The sequence below is a fragment of the Epinephelus lanceolatus genome, chromosome 9 (assembly GCF_041903045.1).
Source record: "Epinephelus lanceolatus isolate andai-2023 chromosome 9, ASM4190304v1, whole genome shotgun sequence".
Taxonomy (NCBI): Eukaryota; Metazoa; Chordata; class Actinopteri; order Perciformes; family Serranidae; genus Epinephelus; species Epinephelus lanceolatus.
In genome coordinates, this window is record NC_135742.1 from 12293238 (window position 1) to 12313097 (window position 19860).

Sequence of the window (19860 nt, forward strand, 5' to 3'; positions counted from 1 at the left end):
TGGCCTGAAACTCCTCCCTGGATCACATGTAAGAAGGGGGAAAGGTTCAGGATGTGTTATCGCATCATGATAGTGACTGTTTTATTCAAACAGGACAAGTTGAGCGACATCTGAATGGGCGTTGGCAACTCCTGCAGATAGACTGGTAAAGTACGTTACTTTTTTTTTGTCATTTCATGGGAGCTGTGAGATTGTGTCAGTGGGTATTGGAGGAAGTCACCCAAAAAAATTATATTTTGTCAGATGAGCACAGAGACTGCTGCTGGTGAGAGGGTTTCCTTTCCTCACTCTGCTGATGCAAAGAGTACAATATCATTAATCATGCTCATGGGAAGTGACTCCAGATTTCATGGTAGTGTCCCACTGCTGTGGTGCTGGAATCTGGGTTGACCTTTAATCCGTCCTGAATGCACTCACACACCCTTAAATGTCCAATATACTGAAGAAAAGCAACTTGTTTTCATCGGGATTGTTTGTGCCAAACCATCTCTTGTGTAACCAAATCTGATTTTCCACGCTGCCTTGCTGCAAGTGTAACTGAAGCATTGCAGTGTCTTGAGTGGCATCATACGGTGTTGAGCTGTCCGTGGCCCTTTAAGTCAATAAAAGGAGTTTTGTCTGCCAAACAGGCCTGTGTTTTTCACTCTGCAAAGTGTGAGAAAACTGGCGAGACATTTGACTGCTCATGTGGAAGCCAGCTCCAGTCATGTGCTAGTCCCTCTCTGATCAGAGCCTAATGAGTGGGGAGTTATGACGTCCTGCTAAGCCTCTGTGATGGTCCTGCACCCTCAGACTGAAAACTTGCAGCCCGGGTGGAACTACTTTGCTTTTCCTGTTTGCTCACCCTATAAGTGTATAAGTGCAAGCTCTCTAAACTCTTATGGTTCGTAATCCTTTAAACCAGCATAGCATTGTACTGTGAGTTCAACTCTGTGGCAGGTTGAGCACTCAGCTGCACAATGGCTGACTGGGACTATGACTATCTGATCAAGCTGCTGGCACTCGGGGACTCGGGGGTGGGAAAGACCACCTTCCTCTACAGGTACACCGACAACAAGTTCAGCCGAAAGTTCACAACCACAGTGGGCATCGACTTCAGGGAAAAGAGAGTGGTGAGTGATGCTTGGTGCCTTTTGGTGAGCAGATTTTTGCCCTTAAAATATAAGTATTCACTTCAGTTGTTGGGTGGATGATCATGTTTGTGATTTGGTTCAGATGTACACAGGGAAAGGTGCTGATGGTTCGAGTGAGAAGAACTTCAAAGTCCACCTTCAGCTTTGGGACACAGCAGGACAAGAGAGGTAAATGTAACCTTAATGTTCACAGTATATTTTTATATATCGAGAGATGTTCTTTTAAATGTGAAGGAGTTGAACATTTCTAGCTTTTGCAGTGTAAGCTGTCACTCACTACCACCAGCAAATTCAAACCTGGCAACACTGAGTGAATGGGCTGAAAGCAAGTAACTTATTGAGCAGGACTGGCACATTTTTCTACAAACAAATACCATCAGAATAATTTATAAAATGTTGTAATCACAAATGCAAGACAAACAGTCTATAGCAGTGAAACTCAATTTACATAACTACATAAGGTGTCAGGATGCATTAAAAAGCATCAACAACTTGTTTACCAAAAAAACGTGCCAAGGAAGGATCCCCAGACCCCTGACAGTGGTTCAAGCTAAGCCCCGAATGCTCTTAAATCATCGAGACACCCTGTGTACATCTGACCTGTGTGGCACTGCTGCTTCTGGATATGCTTCTTAGCATAGATGAGTGAGGAGAGCAAAAATCAAAAGGTTTTAAACAGGCGATTCATTTATTTTTAAATTCTGATAAATATTATTAATATTTGTTAAGTAACAAGCCCCTGGTCTCTTGTCATTTTGCAAAAGAGGCCCCCAGGCAAAGCCCTGGTCAGGGTGATTGCAGGTCCTTAAAAACTCTTAAATTCGACGTTATAAATATTAAGCCTCAAAAGTCATAAAACAGTTTTAAATTTGAATTTTTGTAATGGCCTCAAGCATTTTACCTAATTTAATTTATTTACCTTTAAATTTCTTCTCTCTAAATTGAGTCAAGCTCATCTGTGTTAAAGTCCACATTTATGATGTTATAAATCTTGACACCTGACTGGAAGGAAAAGATTTCCGCACACTTACATCTATGCAGGGTTTCACTTTTTTCTACTAGTGTGGTATTTTTGATGTTTCCAGCACCTTGCTGAGACCAAACTAGGTGGAGCAGTGGTTATTCTGCATAAATATTTAAACCTACCACTCAACCTAATACTGTCTCACTACCTTATACTTGCACTTGCCTGATTGCAAACTATTGATTAACTTCACTCACTCTAATAACCATAATCCCACAAAAAAACCTACTTCTGTATGAGACCAGATATATACTACTTACCATTATACTGACCTGCAGTGTTTTAATAAGAAAAAGATGATTTGTCCAAAAATCTGTCCAAAATTTGGTTAAAAATTATCTTAAAGGGTCCTAAAAGGCATTGAATTTAAATGTTTGACGCCATGCTAGCAGCTCTGTGAGGCTGGACTCAATGAGAGTGTCATCAGTTTTGCTGTTATTTGGTCATAAACCAAATTAAGTAGACAACTATAAATTTCAATCTGATGATGGTGCAAGAGGAAAAGTTAGCGATCACCAAAGTATAATTTATCCCGAGAAGAACATGAATGCCTGTACCAAATTTTATGGCAGTTGTTGAGGCATTAAAAGCCACTTAAAGCCACAAATTTAATCCCCGTGGGGGCAGCAGAAGAAAGGTTAGGGGTCGCCAAAATCAAAAGGGACTGTGAATGTCTGTGCAAAATGATGTGCCAGTGTCTGCAACAGTTGTTGAGATAAATACAAATCACATAAAATAAATAAATATCAAGTATGTGTGAGGGTGTGGTAGAAACCTATAATGGCTTATATAAAAAAAACAAAGGACCTCCAAAAGGTAGAAAGTAAATATATAAAATCACCAATACAGTTTAAATAGTAGCGTTTCAAAAATTTCACTTAAAATAAGTGCAGACATATAGTTTAAAATGGAAAAGTAGAAAAAATGTATAGAAACAGGAATATTTGCCATATTTAGAGTAAAATTACTGTTATACAATATTTCAGTGTAGACCAAATGGTGGACCAAATGTGCACATAGCAGCTTTAAACTGTAAAATAAATCTGTTTTCAGGTTCCGCAGCCTCACCACAGCTTTTTTCAGAGACGCCATGGGCTTCCTGCTGATGTTCGACTTGACCAATCAGCAAAGTTTCCTCAATGTCAGGAACTGGATGAGTATGTGTCATCTCAGCAGAACTGCTCTGCTTCAGATCAATCCGCTTTTGGATCAGTGTTCTCTGTCTTGTTGCCAAAAGGAGTGAGAGTTAGAAACTTGACTAACAGAATTTAAAAAAATTGCTCATGCATGTCTATTTCCATTACATGGGTTTAAATGACTTCCTCTGTGCTGGCTCAGGTCAGCTACAGGCCAACGCGTACTGCGATAGTCCAGACATCGTGCTGGTGGGCACCAAGGCGGACCTCTGGGATGTGAGGGATGTTCATGCCAGACAGGCCAGAGATCTGGCAGACAGATATGGGTGAGGCTTCAACATAAAGTACCATTGTTAGTTACAGTGCAGCATGTTGAAGGCAGTGTGTGGGACTGTGTGAAGTGGAGAGGATTACCAGTAAAGCTGCTCCTGATGCGGGAAGATAACACTTCCTCTTCTTTATCAGACTCTATGTGTTGGAAAACATGAGTCAAATTCAAAGCAGAGGTAGATTTTACTTACTCTACGCTCTGTGGATAAAATATATAATATAATGTTACATCTTTACAAAGTAGGGTTTAAGGCTCAGTCATTTTACATCTTACACACACATTATCTTGTTGGTGGAACAGACTGAAATGTCATAAATAAGCATTTCAGCAGTACGTGAGGAGATTTTTTTAATTTTCATTTCAAAAAGCTGTATTTACACACATTATTGAGCAGTTTGAGTTACTGATGAAAACTAACTTGTTTCTCAACTGAATCAGAATTTGAAATTGTCCAGTTTTCTAGTTTACATCATTATTGTTTACAAATTCTGTTATATAACAATAAAAACCTTTAGCTATGTCAGAAATTAATACATTTAGATGGAGTCTTATGTTAAAGCAGTCAAATTTGTTTCTGACATTTTTGGACCAAATATTTAGTATATTATTTAATCAAAAACATGAATAATAATTATTAATAATGAATGAAAAATTAAATAATTTAGCTTAAACATCTTCATGTGGGTTTTTTTAGCTCAAGCAATGTCATTTGAGTGTCATACTCTAATTTAATAATGTTTTATACAACATTTTAATGAAAAAGCACTAAAATACAGCAGGTTTTCTGAGATGCCACTTTGCTTTATTTGCCAGTTACACCACAGGATGGTGCCAGTAAGCTGTTTGTTTTTAACCATCCTGCTCTGATCTTCCTCCTGAGGGTTTATAATTCGATTCAGCACAGTTGTTTCCAAACTGTGGATCAGGGCCGCACCGAGGGGTCATGAGATAAACGTTGGGGGTCATGAGATTAAGAGAGAAAGTCAAAACAGGAAATAAATTTCAGCCTCTCAAGCTTTGACATTTTCATTTTTACCAGTTAGATACTGAATAGTTCTGCCTCTTCAGGTCTGTAAAATAAAATGAAAACTTTTCATTTAAACTACTCAGGACTTGCAGATGCAAACTGTGACAAGAGTTACAAGTATATTCTACTCTTAGGAGTTCAAATGAAGGTTGTGAGCCATTGATATAACAGCAACATAAAAACACAATCTCATGTCAGCAAACTCCTCTCTCCGTTCTCACCAGCATCCCCTACTTTGAGACAAGTGCAGTGACGGGTGCTGAGGTGGACAACGCCGTGACCACCCTGCTGGAACTGGTGATGAAGAGGATGGAGCAGAGCACTCATTTAGGCCACAGCTCTGAAATCAACGGCAGCCCCGTCACCAGCCATGAGGTGGAGGAGGCTCCCGCCAGGAGGTGGTGTGCTTGCTGATGCTACTGCCAGCTGCCACTCTTCTCACATTGGCCCCAAGTAACACTGAGTTTCTAAGATGCCGCACCAGAAGGAAATGTTGGCACTGTACGTTTGTGCAAACCATGAATACATTACATTTGTATGTTTCATATATATCAGTGTTTCTAAAGTGACGTAGTGTATGAGCTGACTTTGCATTCGGGAGGTGGAGGGGATGATGGATTGCATGCCACCTAGGCAAGATGCCTGCCAAGCTGCAGACTACCATTTGAGACCAACAAATAGCAAGTCATCGTTGTGTTTCTGGTGGCTTTTAAGCTACCAGACGTGGGTGGATTTTAGCATTTTTTCGCTGTGTCCTGCCGGGATAGTGCCACAAAAAGCAGCTGTTTTCTACAGAGGGATCGACGGCTTCTCCAGCCATGATTACAAGATCTTTCCTGCCCATAAACAAGTAGTTTTTGTGCCTAAACGTATCCACATTGTAATCACAGCTTTGTGAAAATGCAAACAACCATGATGTTCTAACATATCCACTACATAGTGATATACAAATGTATCTGTGGTTTGCATAATCGTACAATGCCATCATTTTTTTCTGGTGATTGGGTTGGTTTTCTGGAATGCATGCTGGATGAGGCAGAAGATCGTAAAATCAACTAAAAATATGATCCATACTTGAGCGGGAATGTGGCCTGATATTGTTTTTGCAGCGTGAATTCCGCTCTTAACATATACTGCCTGTAATGTTATATATTCACAGCCTGTGCATTGTGAGAAGTAAGAAGGAGGAGATAGAGCACAAGACGTTAAAAATGTATATAGTAAGTGAATATAGGTACTGATGTAAAAACTGGGATGTTTTAAAGACACCAAGTGGTTGTGATTTAGCAACAAAAAAAGGCTAATTATCATCTTCAATGGGTCATATCAGAGAAAAATACTGTTTTTATTTGACACATTGAGGCATTGATGGAAGGAATATGCAGGCACATAACGTATATTTATCATGGAGTATAATCAAAAAACATTTAAGACATGGTTACATTTTTTATATGGATGATCGTTTTTGTTAGAACAACCAAGATAGCAAAGTCACTTAACATGATTTATGACTTTCATACGACATGTACATAAGCAGCCAAGCTTTTCTATGCGTTATGGAACAGAGTTGCCATGCAGATCGAACACAAGTACAAGAATGTTAAAGGGTTGTTGGAACGAATCCTGTACAGTGCTGTGTTTGGAATAAAGACATTTTATGTTTAGGTTATGTATATGTCATTGTTGTTTGAATGTAATGCACAGAAAGCTATACTGTTGTTCTGACTTGAAACACAATCCTCACGAACTCTGTTAGCATCATTATTGTTAACTCACATTCTACACATTGACTTTGATCAAATTAAAGGGTAACTTTGGTATCTTTTAACCTGGACTCTATTTCCTCATGTTTTGTGTCTAAGTGACTAATGGGAACAACAGTTTTAGAAGATGGTTCAGTATTAGGCAAGAAGGCAGAAGTCGGCAGCTGCAAAACAGGCTTCGATGTAATCAGTCGGGGCAATTACACACCGTGAATGTTCACTAAAAGTGCTTGTTTTTGCCACTGACAGGCTCAGATTGTAATTCTAAGTGTCTGACAATGTTATGGAAAGGATTCCAACAGAGGTCTACCTTCTTGTTAAAGAGTAATATCCTTTTTGTTTAACTAGAAACAGCCCCGAATTTGTCATCACAACACTCACCAAACTTAATTCAAATAACACTAATTTTAGTGTGTATAGAGGCAGAATATTTTCACATCTAATTGTGTGAATTGAGAGTTTATTTCAACCAAACCAGAGTTGGTAATTGTTGAAACAGTGGACTGACTAAGTAAGACAGCCTTTGTGAATTTCATTTTGGATAAAGTGTGATTTACGATGATAAAAATAAGAGCCATTTTTGGTCCAAAAAAATGTATTAAATCTATCTGGAGCCACAAAATATATTTTAACCTTATAAGAAAGGTAACACAGCCTTATTAAGTCTAAATTAGCTTATCAGCATTACTAATGGGTCTAATCATTAATATGTTTTACCGTTACGTGACTTCTCTGCTGTTAGGTGTTTATGAATATTTAATACCTTGCAGCGAAAGTAAACAAATCTGTCTATGCACTATTAAATTCAATATTTTCCTCCAGGACTTTTCCTTTCTGGACTTGGAATCCACAGCTAGCTTCGCTAAGGAAACTCAAGACAAGCCATCGCTCTTGATGTTTGGCAAAATTTAGAGAAAGGATGCCAGGCTGTAGACATAGCTATGATTTACATTTTAGTTTAGAAACATTTTTAAAATTTGTTGTAGGCCTAAAGGTTACACATTTTTACAATTAGATAGTGAAAAGAATCACTTTAGGCCTAGAACAATGATAAATGATAATTAAAATGTTCAGAACCAACTTTGATTCATTTACATGTAGCCTAATTTTTGGTTAAAGCCACAGGGAGCCACTGGAGCTACAGAGCCACATGCAGCAGGTTGCCTACCCCTTGTCTAGTGGGTTTGGCAATTGCAATTCTGGGGCTGTTTCTGATTAAACAAAAAAAGGGTCTTACTATATAACAAAAAGGTCTGTCTCTGTAGGATCCTTTCCATAATGTTGTCAGACACCTAAAATAACAATCTGAGCCTGTCAGTGGCAAAAACAAACACTATTAGTGGACGTAAATTGACGGCGCACAATTGCCCCAACTGTTTACATTGCAGCCTGTTTTGCAGTTGTTGTCCACAGCCCTCTCGCTCAATACTGACCAATTTTTAAAAACTGCTGCTTCAAATTAGATCACTCAGACACAAAAACACGGGAAAATAGGGTCCAGGTTGAAAGATACCAAAGTTACCCTTTAAGAGAAAACCTTTAAATGTCCTGCATTTATGTCAGTGGATTCTTCAAACAAACCGATCTATAGGAGGACATTCATGGAGTCACAAAATAATTCCACCACAATGGCTGAAACCAAAAAAGCAAATAAGTTTAAAATGATTTTTGTGCCACGAAAAGTGATATTTACCATTAAATTCAACATCAAAAAAAGGAATACTCCATTTCTTATGCAATAAAAGTTGTTAGTCGTCTTACAGCTTCCAGAAATACCAAATAAATCTTTATCAAGCTAACGTTTCTACTTTGGTGTACCAACAAAACATTCCTAATGGAAAGGACTACAGGAATTATCCTTAAATGTTCACATCTATGACATCAATTAAATGGCCTATAGTTCAGACTTTCGCATCAGATATGTGTTTTCATGGTGGTGACTGCGCTGTGATTTTGAGACGAGACACAAAAAAATGTTCATCTTGCCCAAAGGAGACGAGACAGAAGGACGTTTTGTGTGGGACTGGATGGCAAACAAGCGGCTACCATGCCAAATCTGAATGAGCACAAAAGCGCACACTACTATATGGTAAGTGTGAATGACTGCGTTGCTCTGTGTATTAAACCTCAGCCTGAGCCAGAGTTTGCATCAAGGAGCACATGTTGTAGAGTCATGAGACAAGTCATGTGGCCAGCGTTCAACCCAGTCAGACTGGCATGACAGGGCGGACTGTTTTTGAGAACCCCAGATTATCTACAGTTACAAAAAATAAAGCTTGTTCATTTTTGAGTTGTTCTGTAGTGGTTTGGTCCCATGTGGAATATATATTATTTTAGGGTTCTTTTGTTTTTTTAAGCCTTCAAATGCCTCTCATACAAAGACACTGGTGATATTCGTAAGGAAAACACCATCAGGAGTACAAACAATAGCAAAAAACTAAATTTTTACCCTCAAAACAATCTTCAAAAAGGTTGTATAAAACTAGCCTAAAAGATTTGTTAGTGCCTCACATGCAATGTCATTTAAATGGATCATGCTCTGTATACGAGATGCACATAACATTCATTCATTTCTCTGTTTTATGTCACAAATATTGGTTTTGATATGGTGACGTGACGAATAAATAACTTCCCCCCAGTCAACAAAAGCTCTATAATAGTGTATTTCTTCTTTAGGTTTTTTATATATATTTATATAATTGAAATAGTGGTAAACCTCAAGATCATCTTGGTGTTGAAGAAACCGTCCAAACTGTTGTATTTCCTGATGTTTCGCCACGCTAGCGCCATGATTTAGGTCACAAGACAGTCTGATACCCTCTGCTTATATTGGTAAAACTGTCTTCTTGATTCTCATTGATCCATCAGTTGTGTTTACAGGAGATGGTTGCAGCTATTAATTGAAATTAAGCTTGTATTTACTGAATTAAAACAGGTTTCAGCACACTAACTGGGTCTTAAAACAATTAGTAGTTACTGTGAATATTTACACCTATAAAACTGCAGGTGTAACTGCTGCGTAGCTAACTGAACCAACTGACAAAGCTAACGTTAGCTTGCTAATATATGACACGTGTAGATTTAAGATAAAATAGATCATATTGAATTTGACTCATCTGAACTGTGTAAGAAAATAATATATGGAAATATATTTGGTTTTAAAGCAATACTTCAGTTTGGCCAATATGCTTCATCCCTTTCTTTCAAGAGTTAGGTGAGAGGATCAACACCACTGTCATGTCTGTATGTTAAATAAGAAGCTGGAGCGAGCAGCCAATTAGCTTAGCTTAACATAAAGACTAAAAACTACGGAAAAGGCTTGCTTGGCTCGTTCCAAAGACAACAAAATATGACTACCAGAATCTTCAATTAACAGGTTATATCTCATTTGTTTAATTTGTACAAAAAAATGTGTGTAAAAAAACAATTTGTGTTTTTTTGGGGTTCATTTCTCGGCCAGGAGCAGTGACTTCCTGTCATTCTGTCATCAAGTGAGCCTGTGACCTAAATTTTAAACAAACTAGTGGTGAGAATGAAGGAAGGACTTTATACACAAAATTAAAAATTGATTAACAAATAGCTAGTGAACCTTTAGCTCCAGTTTGTGAATCTAATGAACTATGCATCTGTTTTTCTGACAAAATAACCAGGAGGTCGTTTAATGGGACTTAATGCTCTTTTGATGTAAATCAAAAATCCTCAAACTCCCAAGAAATGTCCATGCTTAATTTGCACAGAGTTAGTCAAACTTAAACAATTTTATCATGACTTATATTTGTCTATTATTAATGTTTCTTTCTTTCTTTTTAAAGGAGATATTCACACATCCAACCATCTCAGATGCAGATGCATCTTGAGAAAAGAAGATCCAGCACACTACATCACAGTTCATTGGTTATACTAATGTTTCAGTCCCTCTTATCTTTGTCACGACTGAGTATTTTATTTTATTATATTTAACTATTTTAAAATACTCCTGACCACAGGGGGGCTGGAGCCTATCCCAGCTGACATTGGGCGAGAGGCAGGGTACACCCTGGACAGGTCACCAGACTATCACAGGGCTGACACATAGAGACAGACAACCATTCACACTCTCATTCACACCTACGGTCAATTTATTTATTTATTTTTTAAAGATTTTTTTGGGAGCTTTTTGCCTTTAATGGACAGGACAGCCAAGTGTGAAAGGGGGAGAGACAGAGGGGGAGGGTGACATGCAGCAAAGGGCCACAGGCCAGACTTGAACCCGGGCCGCTGCGGCAACAGCCTTGTACATGGGGCGCCTGCTCTATCCACTAAGCCATCGAAGCCCCAGCTACAGTCAATTTAGAGTCACCAATTAACCTGCATGTCTTTGGACTGTGGGAGGAAGCCGGAGTACCCAGAGAACCCATGCTGACATGAGGAGAACATGCAAACCCCGCACAGAGGTTCCTGGTTTCAACCCTCCACCCAGGAACCCTCTTGCTGCGAGGCAACAATGCTAACCACTGTACCACCGTGCTGCCACCAAAACATTAGTATAACCAATAAATTGTGATGCTGAGCAAGAGCAGTGTGCAGGATTGTCTTTTATCAAGACTTTTGATTATTTAAAAATTTTAAGCAAACAAAATAAGCAAGCAGATATGTCATTTTCAGGATAGCAACTTTTGAAACAAGGTAATTTTTTGTTGTTGTGCAACGGACTTAATAATAAATATGAAATACCTGATAAGTGTGGTTAAACGGCATTTTGGATATTTATTTTTTGGAAGTTCTGTGACTTGAATGTAGCCGCTAGCGTGGCTATAGACTTGTAGTCTTGTTAGAAGATTTTTTTTTAATGTCTTGTAGTCTCAGAACCTAATGTAGGCCGATACCACTCTCTACAATTCAGCGTTTCAGTGACAACACACCATCGTCTGTCCATGAATTTATGGCTTATTGTTGGAATGTCGATTATTATTCCAAAAATTTGAAGAATCTCAACAAAATTTGAAGTGGACAGTCACACTGTCTACAGAGGATAAAAGACACACAAGTACAGTCTTGTAAACAAGTACCATCTTTCAGAGCAGTGCAGATTGTCTGACACCTCGTGGGGGAAAAAAGGCCTGAAAACAGGAACTGCACCTCTCTTGAGGCGTTGAATCTGATTACAAAAAACACTGATCTAACTCCTTCCCTGAGATTAGGCAGTGATTTCAGTGTACAGAATCAGTATACTGTTGTAAAAGGCGATAATCAATCAACACTGTGTTATACAGAACTGGAAGATTTGACTGTTTGTGTTGAATCCCTCTGCAAACTCCAGTTAACTGTTTGAGCTGTTTAGCCACAGCCAGCAGCCATGCAAAGGAGAGTAATGGAAGCAACTGAGCAGCGTAAAAAGTCCTAACTGTGAAGTGCTGTAGACAACAACATACCGAATAAATGAGTAACACTGTGAAAAGTCTGTGACATCTTCATGTGAAATTACAGCGCAATGTGAGTGTGTGTCTGTCAAATGAGGGCGTCATAAATTGACTTAACACTTATCATGCAGTGTGGGTCACAACAGAAGTTTGAGCTGAGCAGATGTGTCTGTGTCTCTGGAGTCACCTCTTTAAAAACCATCCACCGTGTGTCTAAGAGCAGTGCGTCAGGCTGAGTCTGATCACGCCTTCCCTGTGCAGCTTGTAGAGCAGCTTGAACTCGCTAGGCAGCTGGTGGGTCTCTTGCCACTTGGTGGTGAATTTGGTCCCTTTCTTGTCGTAGTAGTGGTAAGGCAGATCCTTGCCCGTGTTGGGGTCCCAGCCGAAGGGCCAGAAGCCGTAGAGGTGGATCTCGTCACACATGGCGGAGGCCAGTGTGTACATGAGGATCCCAGTGCTGAGACGCTTGGGGGAGAGGTTTTTAGTCTTCCAGTACCTGTGAGGGAGAAAACAAGTCAGTCATCTATAATCAGATATTAAATTAAAATACTTCTGAAAGCAGAATACCAGGTATAATCCTTCATCATCCTCGCCCACCATAATCCCACTGCCCTTATGGCTGTATGTTGTGGTGGATTGTAATTAAAGGTCCAGTGTGTATGATTCAGGGGGAAATATTGACAGAAATTGAATATAATATAAAATTTTCTTTAGTGTATAATTATCTGAAAATAAGAATCACTGTGTTTCTGTTAACTTGGAATGAGATATTTATATCTACATAGGGAGCAGGTGCTCGTCCACAGAGATCGCCATGTTGCACCGCCATGTTTTTACAGTAGCCCAGAACTGACAAACCAAACCCTGGCTCCATTCACATTCTTGAGTTTTGCGTTTTTGCATCGGCCATTAAGGTTTGTTGCCACACTACGGCAAAAGCCTTGAAAAAAAACACTGATTAAACTGCTTTAATCAGAGTTTTTACAGCTTTAAATCACCAGGTCTGTTTGTTTCGAAGAGGAAGAGACCTCTGTGGATAATTCAGCTCCTGGTGAAACCTCCTGAACGTAAATAGGCAACTGCTCTCTAACAAATTTGCTTTAGCAAATTAAAAGATAATATAATATTTCAGTGCTGTGTTTACAGCTCATTTCTGCTGTCTTTTACGTCACCAAAAAATCAGTTAATGCAGATTTACCTGCTCGTCATATTAGCCGCAAATTTTATTTTCCAAAATGAAAGTCTAAATTCTTTTTCAGAGCCCTCAGACTGCAAGGTAAACACTGACACTGGTCCTCATAGAGCTGATATTGCACTGTAATATGTAAAGTTTTAAAGGTATACTATGGTTGCTGTTTGTAAACACGCTTGCCAGTGAAAATGAAAGTAAAACCCAAACCCAGATTCACTTGTTTGGCATTTCGCCTCGCTATATTCGCCTTTTTTTGAGTACTGTGTCCTTTTGATGTGTGCTGCTTACAATGTAGCACCTCGTCACGACCTTTTAGTAAAGTCCAACCTCACCTGTTAGTTCAAAATCTGAACTAACAACCAGATTCACACTCTTACTTGTTGACATCGTGCATGATGTTTCCCGGCCAGGCCAGTTCGACCTTCAGTTGTCCCTTGTGCTCCACAAAGAAGTCCACCAGGGTCCTGGTTACTGTGGCTGAGGTATGAAGGAAGAAGGCAGGGATCCACAGGATGGCTCCCTCCAGCTTCTTCAGGTTGAGGAAGAAATTATTTCTGTCCTGAATGGTCAGCAGGTTATTGTAGTACCTCTCCAGGATGCTGGGGTTAAAGGTGGTCAGGTTGGTCTTCTTGCCCACATCCTTGGAGTAGACCTCCGTGGGGGCGAAGTTGCAGCGGAAGACAAAGTCGGCCTGGTCGATCTCTGGGCCGCAGTGGCTTCCTGTCAGGATGCCGCTGTTGCCCACCACGGCACACATGGAATAATGCTTGTTGTGGATTGGTGAGGTGTCGGGGAGCAGGGATTTTAAGTTGTTGCTGATGGAGAAGACGTACTTGTGGCTGGAGTAGTCAAAGTGCATCAGCTGGCCAACACGTACGCTGTTCTTTGTGAGGGAGAAGTTGGTGGGAATGTCGATGTAGCTGAAGATATCTTTCCTGAAAAAAGAAAAACACTTTAATACTATACCTGGCAGTGATGGAAGAAGTACTCAGATCTTTTACTTAAGTAATAGTGGCAATACCAAAATGCAGAAATACTTTGTTTTACTCATGCTTTACTGTAAAAGCAGGATTTTACTGTTGTAGTTTGTTGAGATGGAGCTAATTTTTGGCTATTTTTCTATAGAGCTGAAACTAATGATGATTTTCATTATGGATTTACCTGCTGATTTTTAAAATAGTGACCTTAAGTGGCACCTTTGTCCCCTTTTTGTCCAAACAATGGTACAAACTCAGTATTATGAATAAACTAAAATTATTAAAGCTGGGGTAGTCAGTTTAATTTTGGCGTCATCTGATCTGAGAGAAAGCTAGACTTTTGCACCTCCTTTTGGCTCTGTTTTCAGGCTTTAGAAAATCGACCCCATGACGGGAGACGTTGGCCAGTCACAGGTCATTTCAGAGAATGCATATTTCTATTTCTATTTCTATTTCTATTGTTCGACAAATGCAGACGCGCGTGCGCGTCCCTTGGGTAAAAGCCTGACTCAATGGCAGAAAGTCCTACAGAGAAAGTTGTGATTCCAGCAATGACAACAACTGCCTACACTGCAAAGCAACCCAAAAATGGACGATAGACCTATCAAAAACAGAATCTAAAGAAGAGACTAACAATTAAAAAACAAAAAAAGTGTCAAAATTTGCGAAGTGTGAGATGGAGATAAAATTTTGCTTATAATTTCACCTTCTACAAACTCTAGCCAAAGTTTCAGGCTGCAACTTTGAGTTCACCTTTATATAGCTAACATTAGCTAGAGCCTCCAATCACAGTGTGTCCTTCGCCTTTTTTTTCTGCTACTACAAACCATCATGCTGAGAGGAGAGCGAGCAGCAGTTCCAGAGACAGACCCCAAGTCAGCTGCCACAGAAACCCCAGTCCAGTCAGTGCAAACCCCAGCTCCAGGGGACCGGATAGCTCTGACTCCCCACCAGATCAGCAAACTTTCTGCTGCTGCTGTTACACAAGTTAGACCTGGGGCTGCCACTGGCCACAGCCTGCTGTGACACGAAGTTTGCACTGGTCGAATTTGAACTGTTTTTCCTCTGATGTCTTCAAAATATTCTCTTTAACTTCAGCTTTGACAGAAAAAACCAAATAACAGATGCTGGAGTAGAAGAAGTAGGAGTGGAAAGTAGCTGATAATTAAACACCTCTCACCTCTGCTGATAAAAAGCCGTCTTGTTGAACTTCCATTTGGACGGTTTTCCTTGGAGCTCCTCATTCAGGGCGTTCGTTAAGGGGATGAAAGAGGGGTCCAGGAAGTTCATGGCAAACTGAGACCTGTGAACAACAACCATGACAAAAATACAATCATGAGACACCACTGTGTGCCAAGTGTGAATACTCTCATTTGTGTTTGTTTGCTCTCGTCTTCAAGGGGATTAAAAGTGTCCAGATGGTTTTCTGTGGTATTTAAACACTGATTCTGAGAATAGGTTTTCTTAAAGCTGCAGACAGGCATTAATGTTGGGCATGGTTACATACTTGGGAAATCATCAGATTCTGATTCTCCACGTTTAGAAATATTGTGCAATCAAATGCTTTTTAACCCTTCAAATGCAACAACCATTTAATTCTAAAACACAGAAAACAGATAAGTGCTTACAGTGAACCTGAATCCATTTTAATATTAATATATCTTTCATTCATCGATCTGATCTTTTGAGTTGGCAGCTTTTGAGTTGCCAGGTTGTAGATAATTCCTCTGGCTGTTTGGATCTCTTATAGCTACCTCCTGCAAGAGAGCGGCACTGGATTTGCCCCAAAATCAATTTATCGACAATTTACTGACATTTACAACGACAGATCAGATTAAAAACCCTTTCTTAATAAAATATATGGACAATGAATTACCATCATTTATAACTGTATTAATAACTAATAGAACAGATTAACCCCAGCCAATTCATAAATGATTTATTGGTGATTGATAAAGCCTAAAGTTACAACTTGTTAACCTTTGGTGAGATAGTGGAACTTAAATTTATTTTTCAGCTTCATGTTTTAGCTGCATGAGGTGGAGCCAGTGTCTTTGAATGCATCATATTATATAAACTGACATTGGTGGAGGAATTATTCTTATCTTTTACTTGCATAAAAGTATAAATACCACAGTAAAAATACTCTATTAGGAAGTAAAAGTCATGCATTCAGAATGTTACTGAGGATGAGTAAAAGTACAGGCGTACTATTAGCTAAATGTACTTAAAGCAAGGCTGTAAGTTTCATTTCAGTGTCAAACACTTAATTTCCTGCATTCTGCACCTTTAATTTAGGGTTTCACTTTATTCAATTTGATTTCACTTAATTATTAGATATAAATCTGAAATTTGTCTTGCGCCCCACAATGTCGACAACAACAACAACAAATCTACATGGTTTATGGTGTAAATTCCTTTCATATTGTCAAAAAAGTCCTCTGAATATAAAATAATAAGAGCATTTGTTTGTTAATATGGAGTTACATTTAGAAACTTTATATACTAGGCTACAATATAAGTAGCTACTGTTATTACCTGCATCTCTCTCTCTGTCTCTCTGTCTCTCTCTCTCTCTCTGTCTCTCTCTCTGTCTCATTGTGTCATGCGGATTACTGTTAATTTATTATGCTGATCTGTTCTGTACGACATCTATTGCATGTCTGTCCGTCCTGGAAGAGGGATCCCTCCTCAGTTGCTCTTCCTGAGGTTTCTACCGTTTTTTTTTCCCCATTAAAGGGTTTTTTTTGGGGAGTTTTTCCTTATCCGCTGCGAGGGTCTTAAGGACAGAGGGATGTCGTATGCTGTAAAGCCCTGTGAGGCAAATTGTGATTTGTGATATTGGGCTTTATAAATAAAATTGATTGAATTGATTGATTGACATCATGTTCTTTTTAAGGTCCGGTGTGTCGGACAGAGGGGGGATATATTATATTGGCAGAAATTGTGTATAATATTCATAATTATGTTTTCATTAGTGAACAATTAAAGTAAGATGTGTTTTTGTTACCTTAGAATGAGCTGTTTATGAAAGGCCCGCCCTACTCTGCCTTACTCTGCCTCTGATTGGCTTATCCTGAATTTCTTAAGGTCTTGCACATTGAGTCCACTTTTTTTCTGATGTGTTTTTTTAACCCATCATCTTAAAAAAAATCATTACGCACAGAAACCTTGCACACTGATTCTGATGCGTTTTATTGTTCTATTCATTGTGAAAATTCACAATATGAGACAAAATTTAAAGACCTTCTTTGCCTCTCTCTGCCGAAGCTACCTATCTGGCTGTCATCACTCTCCTCCCTGTCTTTCATTTGGCGCCGCAGCTGCATGAAGGGGCGCTGTCCTCCCTACCTGTCTCTACATCCTCCTCCACTTCATCATCATCCACCTGAATATTACTAACTGACCTGTTAAAAGTGAGCTGTCTGAGTTATGACATGATTCTGTGCACCTTGTCCGCTGTCTTGTTGTGACTGTGTCCTGCTGCCACATTTTCTTCACTGATGCTTGGTCAAATGTCTCTAAAGGCTCTGACGGATGCGAAAAATGCAGTAAATCGAACCTGTTCCGAACATTTTAATGACAGACGAAAGTTTCCAGACTCCTGTTGTTTAACCTAACCAATCCAACCAATGAAGGCAACAAGTACAAGCCAGTCACAGGGAGCATAGGACACGTCATTCCATCGCTAGCCAATGGTTCAAAAATTTGCTTATGGAGCGGGTCCTTTTCCAAAGAGTGCCATGTTGTTTCTACAGTAGCCATGAATGGACAAACCAAACACTGGGTGTAGATAGGGCCCTTCTCGATTTCACGTTTTGTTTTTTTTTTCATTTTCACATTGGCCAGTTCTCCTACATGCTTGGTTTCAGTTGGTTACAATATACAACCTCTCTGCTAGATGCCACTATGCTACTCACTAGACCAGTGGTTCCCAACTGGTCCAGCCATGGGGTCCAGATTTCTCCTTAGTCATTGGCTCGAGGTCCTACAGTTTGATACATTCTGCGTCATACTTGCGTTTGGCCATGTCATTGAGCTAGTTTGCTGTCTCTGTCAAGTAGCTGTTGGTTAGTAACTCACTCTGCAGCAGAAAACAGCACTTCAAAATAAAAGCTCTGTGCTGCAAATTTACTGCCCTTTTTCCCCCCACAAACTTGACACATTTGTGAGTCATTTGCGGTTCACCCAGAATGGGCCCATGACCCACTTTTGGACGGTGACCCAACAGTTGAGAATCACTGCACTTGACTACTTCATCCCCTTGTTAAATAATTTTTAATAGATTTATTTTTTAATGTAATGCAGCCTCTACAACGTGTAAATAATAACAAAAAGTGTATCTACCATACATCACTATAACCAATTATTTGGTGATCTGTCTACTATATAATTTCCTTTATGTCCTTAATGTTCAATTTAAGTTTGTCACTTGTAATTTTTTGACAGTATGTAGATTCTATAATGTCTGACTTTGAATAAATTTGACTTAAAAAATACACTAGCCTACTAACTACTAACTATAAAAGTCGAATAAATGTAGTGGAGTAAACAGTGCAAAGATCCCCTTTGAAATGTAATGAAGTAGAAGGATAAAGAAACATAGAAACACTCAAGTAAAGCAGAAAGGTGCTGTACTTGAGTACATGTACTTAGTTACTTTCCTCCACTGTCAGCAGATCATGTATTGTATAGGCCTATTTAAAATATACTGCTCTTCAAACTAACTTTCAGGCCAACTAATTATCTTTAGATAAATGTAGTGAAGTAAAAAGTACAATATTTCCCCTGAGCAAGTACCTTTAAATTGTACTTAAGCACATTACTTGAGTAAATGTACTTCAGAGCCACAAAAATGGGATGTGATTCTGCTGATGAATGAAGCAAACTCCATGCATCGCACCTGGCAGCAACATCAGCACCTCGGACAGCTCACTGTTTGACTGACAGGAAGCATGTGGCCCAAATTAAAAGGTAAAGTGATGTGCTGAGCTTTGCATCACATCCAGGTTGAATCGTGCACACAAGGCCTGGCCCCTCTGTGTTTATATTTACAACATCAATTATCTGCATGATCACACATAAAACCAAACATCACTCACCGAAATCCAGCGTGAAACATAATCCTCGGACCCCCCATGTAATATTTGGAGGAGGTAAAGAGGCTGTCTTTTCTCAGGGACACATAGCTAATGAGGGACAGGATGAGCACAGCGACGCACAGAATAACCAAACCTAGGGCCTTGGCGATGCGGACCATCTTGGGAGCGTTTTCATTCCCTGTATGTAGCTGCAGCGAGGCGTTGGCCTATGTTGTCATCGCCGGGTCTGCACTCTGCCTGTCTGCAAGACACAGACAAACTGGCGCTCATGGGCTCATATAATGGTATAAAATGGACGGCTGGTAGTGGTAGTCGGCTGCATGGTGAAGATGCCTCGGCTCGGTCCGCTCTCATTCCCCCTGACTGCTTCTTCTTCTGCTGCTACTGCTGCTGCTGCTTCACACGCTGCTGCGACTCCCCTCCAGGCTGCCGCTTTAATCATGAAGATGGAGCAGAAGTGCGTGTCAACACATACAGCCAGCGAAAAGACAAGCCCCGTCCCCCACCACCAGCATCATCACCTCCACCACCACCTCCTCCTCCACCCCCTCATACACCACACACACACTGAGCCTTCCCTGCAGCTCTCAGCATAAAGTAAACCTGCCCATTAATGAACAGAATGGGACTGAAATAAAGACATGGAGGAGATATGAGAGTCAAATCCTCTAATGTGTGCCCTCTCATCTTCAATCTGATCATTACTCAAGTAAATTTGAGGTACATGTACTTTACTTGAATATTTCCACGAGGGAAATACTGTACTTTTGACTCAC

The 19860-nt window shown here is 39.7% G+C and overlaps 2 protein-coding genes across 3 annotated transcripts; one reads left to right on the top strand and one right to left on the bottom strand.

The window, feature by feature from the left end:
- Positions 1–19: 19 nt before the first annotated feature.
- On the top strand, positions 20–6488 carry LOC117252526 (ras-related protein Rab-27B-like). Of its 2 annotated transcripts, none has more exons than XM_033619525.2 (6): positions 20–150; positions 940–1112; positions 1216–1301; positions 3211–3314; positions 3496–3619; positions 4876–6488. In XM_033619525.2, exons 2-6 carry the CDS (start codon positions 960–962, stop codon positions 5063–5065), a joined length of 657 nt encoding a protein of 218 aa, XP_033475416.1. In that variant the 5' UTR covers positions 20–150; positions 940–959; the 3' UTR covers positions 5066–6488. The 2 variants fall into 2 exon arrangements, with proteins under 2 accessions (XP_033475416.1, XP_033475417.1); XM_033619526.2 differs by having other exon boundaries at positions 41–145.
- On the bottom strand, positions 5975–19641 carry LOC117252243 (alpha-N-acetylneuraminate alpha-2,8-sialyltransferase ST8SIA3-like). Its single transcript, XM_033618989.2, has 4 exons — positions 19085–19641; positions 15163–15285; positions 13383–13940; positions 5975–12309 (listed from the first exon to the last, which is right to left on the bottom strand). Exons 1-4 carry the CDS (start codon positions 19240–19242, stop codon positions 12027–12029), a joined length of 1122 nt encoding a protein of 373 aa, XP_033474880.1. The 5' UTR covers positions 19243–19641; the 3' UTR covers positions 5975–12026.
- Positions 19642–19860: the final 219 nt, after the last annotated feature.

Coding starts and splice junctions, on each gene's coding strand:
- LOC117252526 (XM_033619525.2), top strand. CDS start 960: ATGGCTGACTGGGACTATGACTATCTGATCAAGCTGCTGGCACTCGGG. Junction 1,113..1,215: donor ACTTCAGGGAAAAGAGAGTG/GTGAGTGATGCT, acceptor GATTTGGTTCAG/ATGTACACAGGGAAAGGTGC. Junction 3,620..4,875: donor GATCTGGCAGACAGATATGG/GTGAGGCTTCAA, acceptor CGTTCTCACCAG/CATCCCCTACTTTGAGACAA.
- LOC117252243 (XM_033618989.2), bottom strand. CDS start 19,242: ATGGTCCGCATCGCCAAGGCCCTAGGTTTGGTTATTCTGTGCGTCGCT. Junction 15,286..19,084: donor ATGTTTCACGCTGGATTTCG/GTGAGTGATGTT, acceptor TGTTGTTCACAG/GTCTCAGTTTGCCATGAACT. Junction 13,941..15,162: donor ACGGCTTTTTATCAGCAGAG/GTGAGAGGTGTT, acceptor TTCTTTTTTCAG/GAAAGATATCTTCAGCTACA.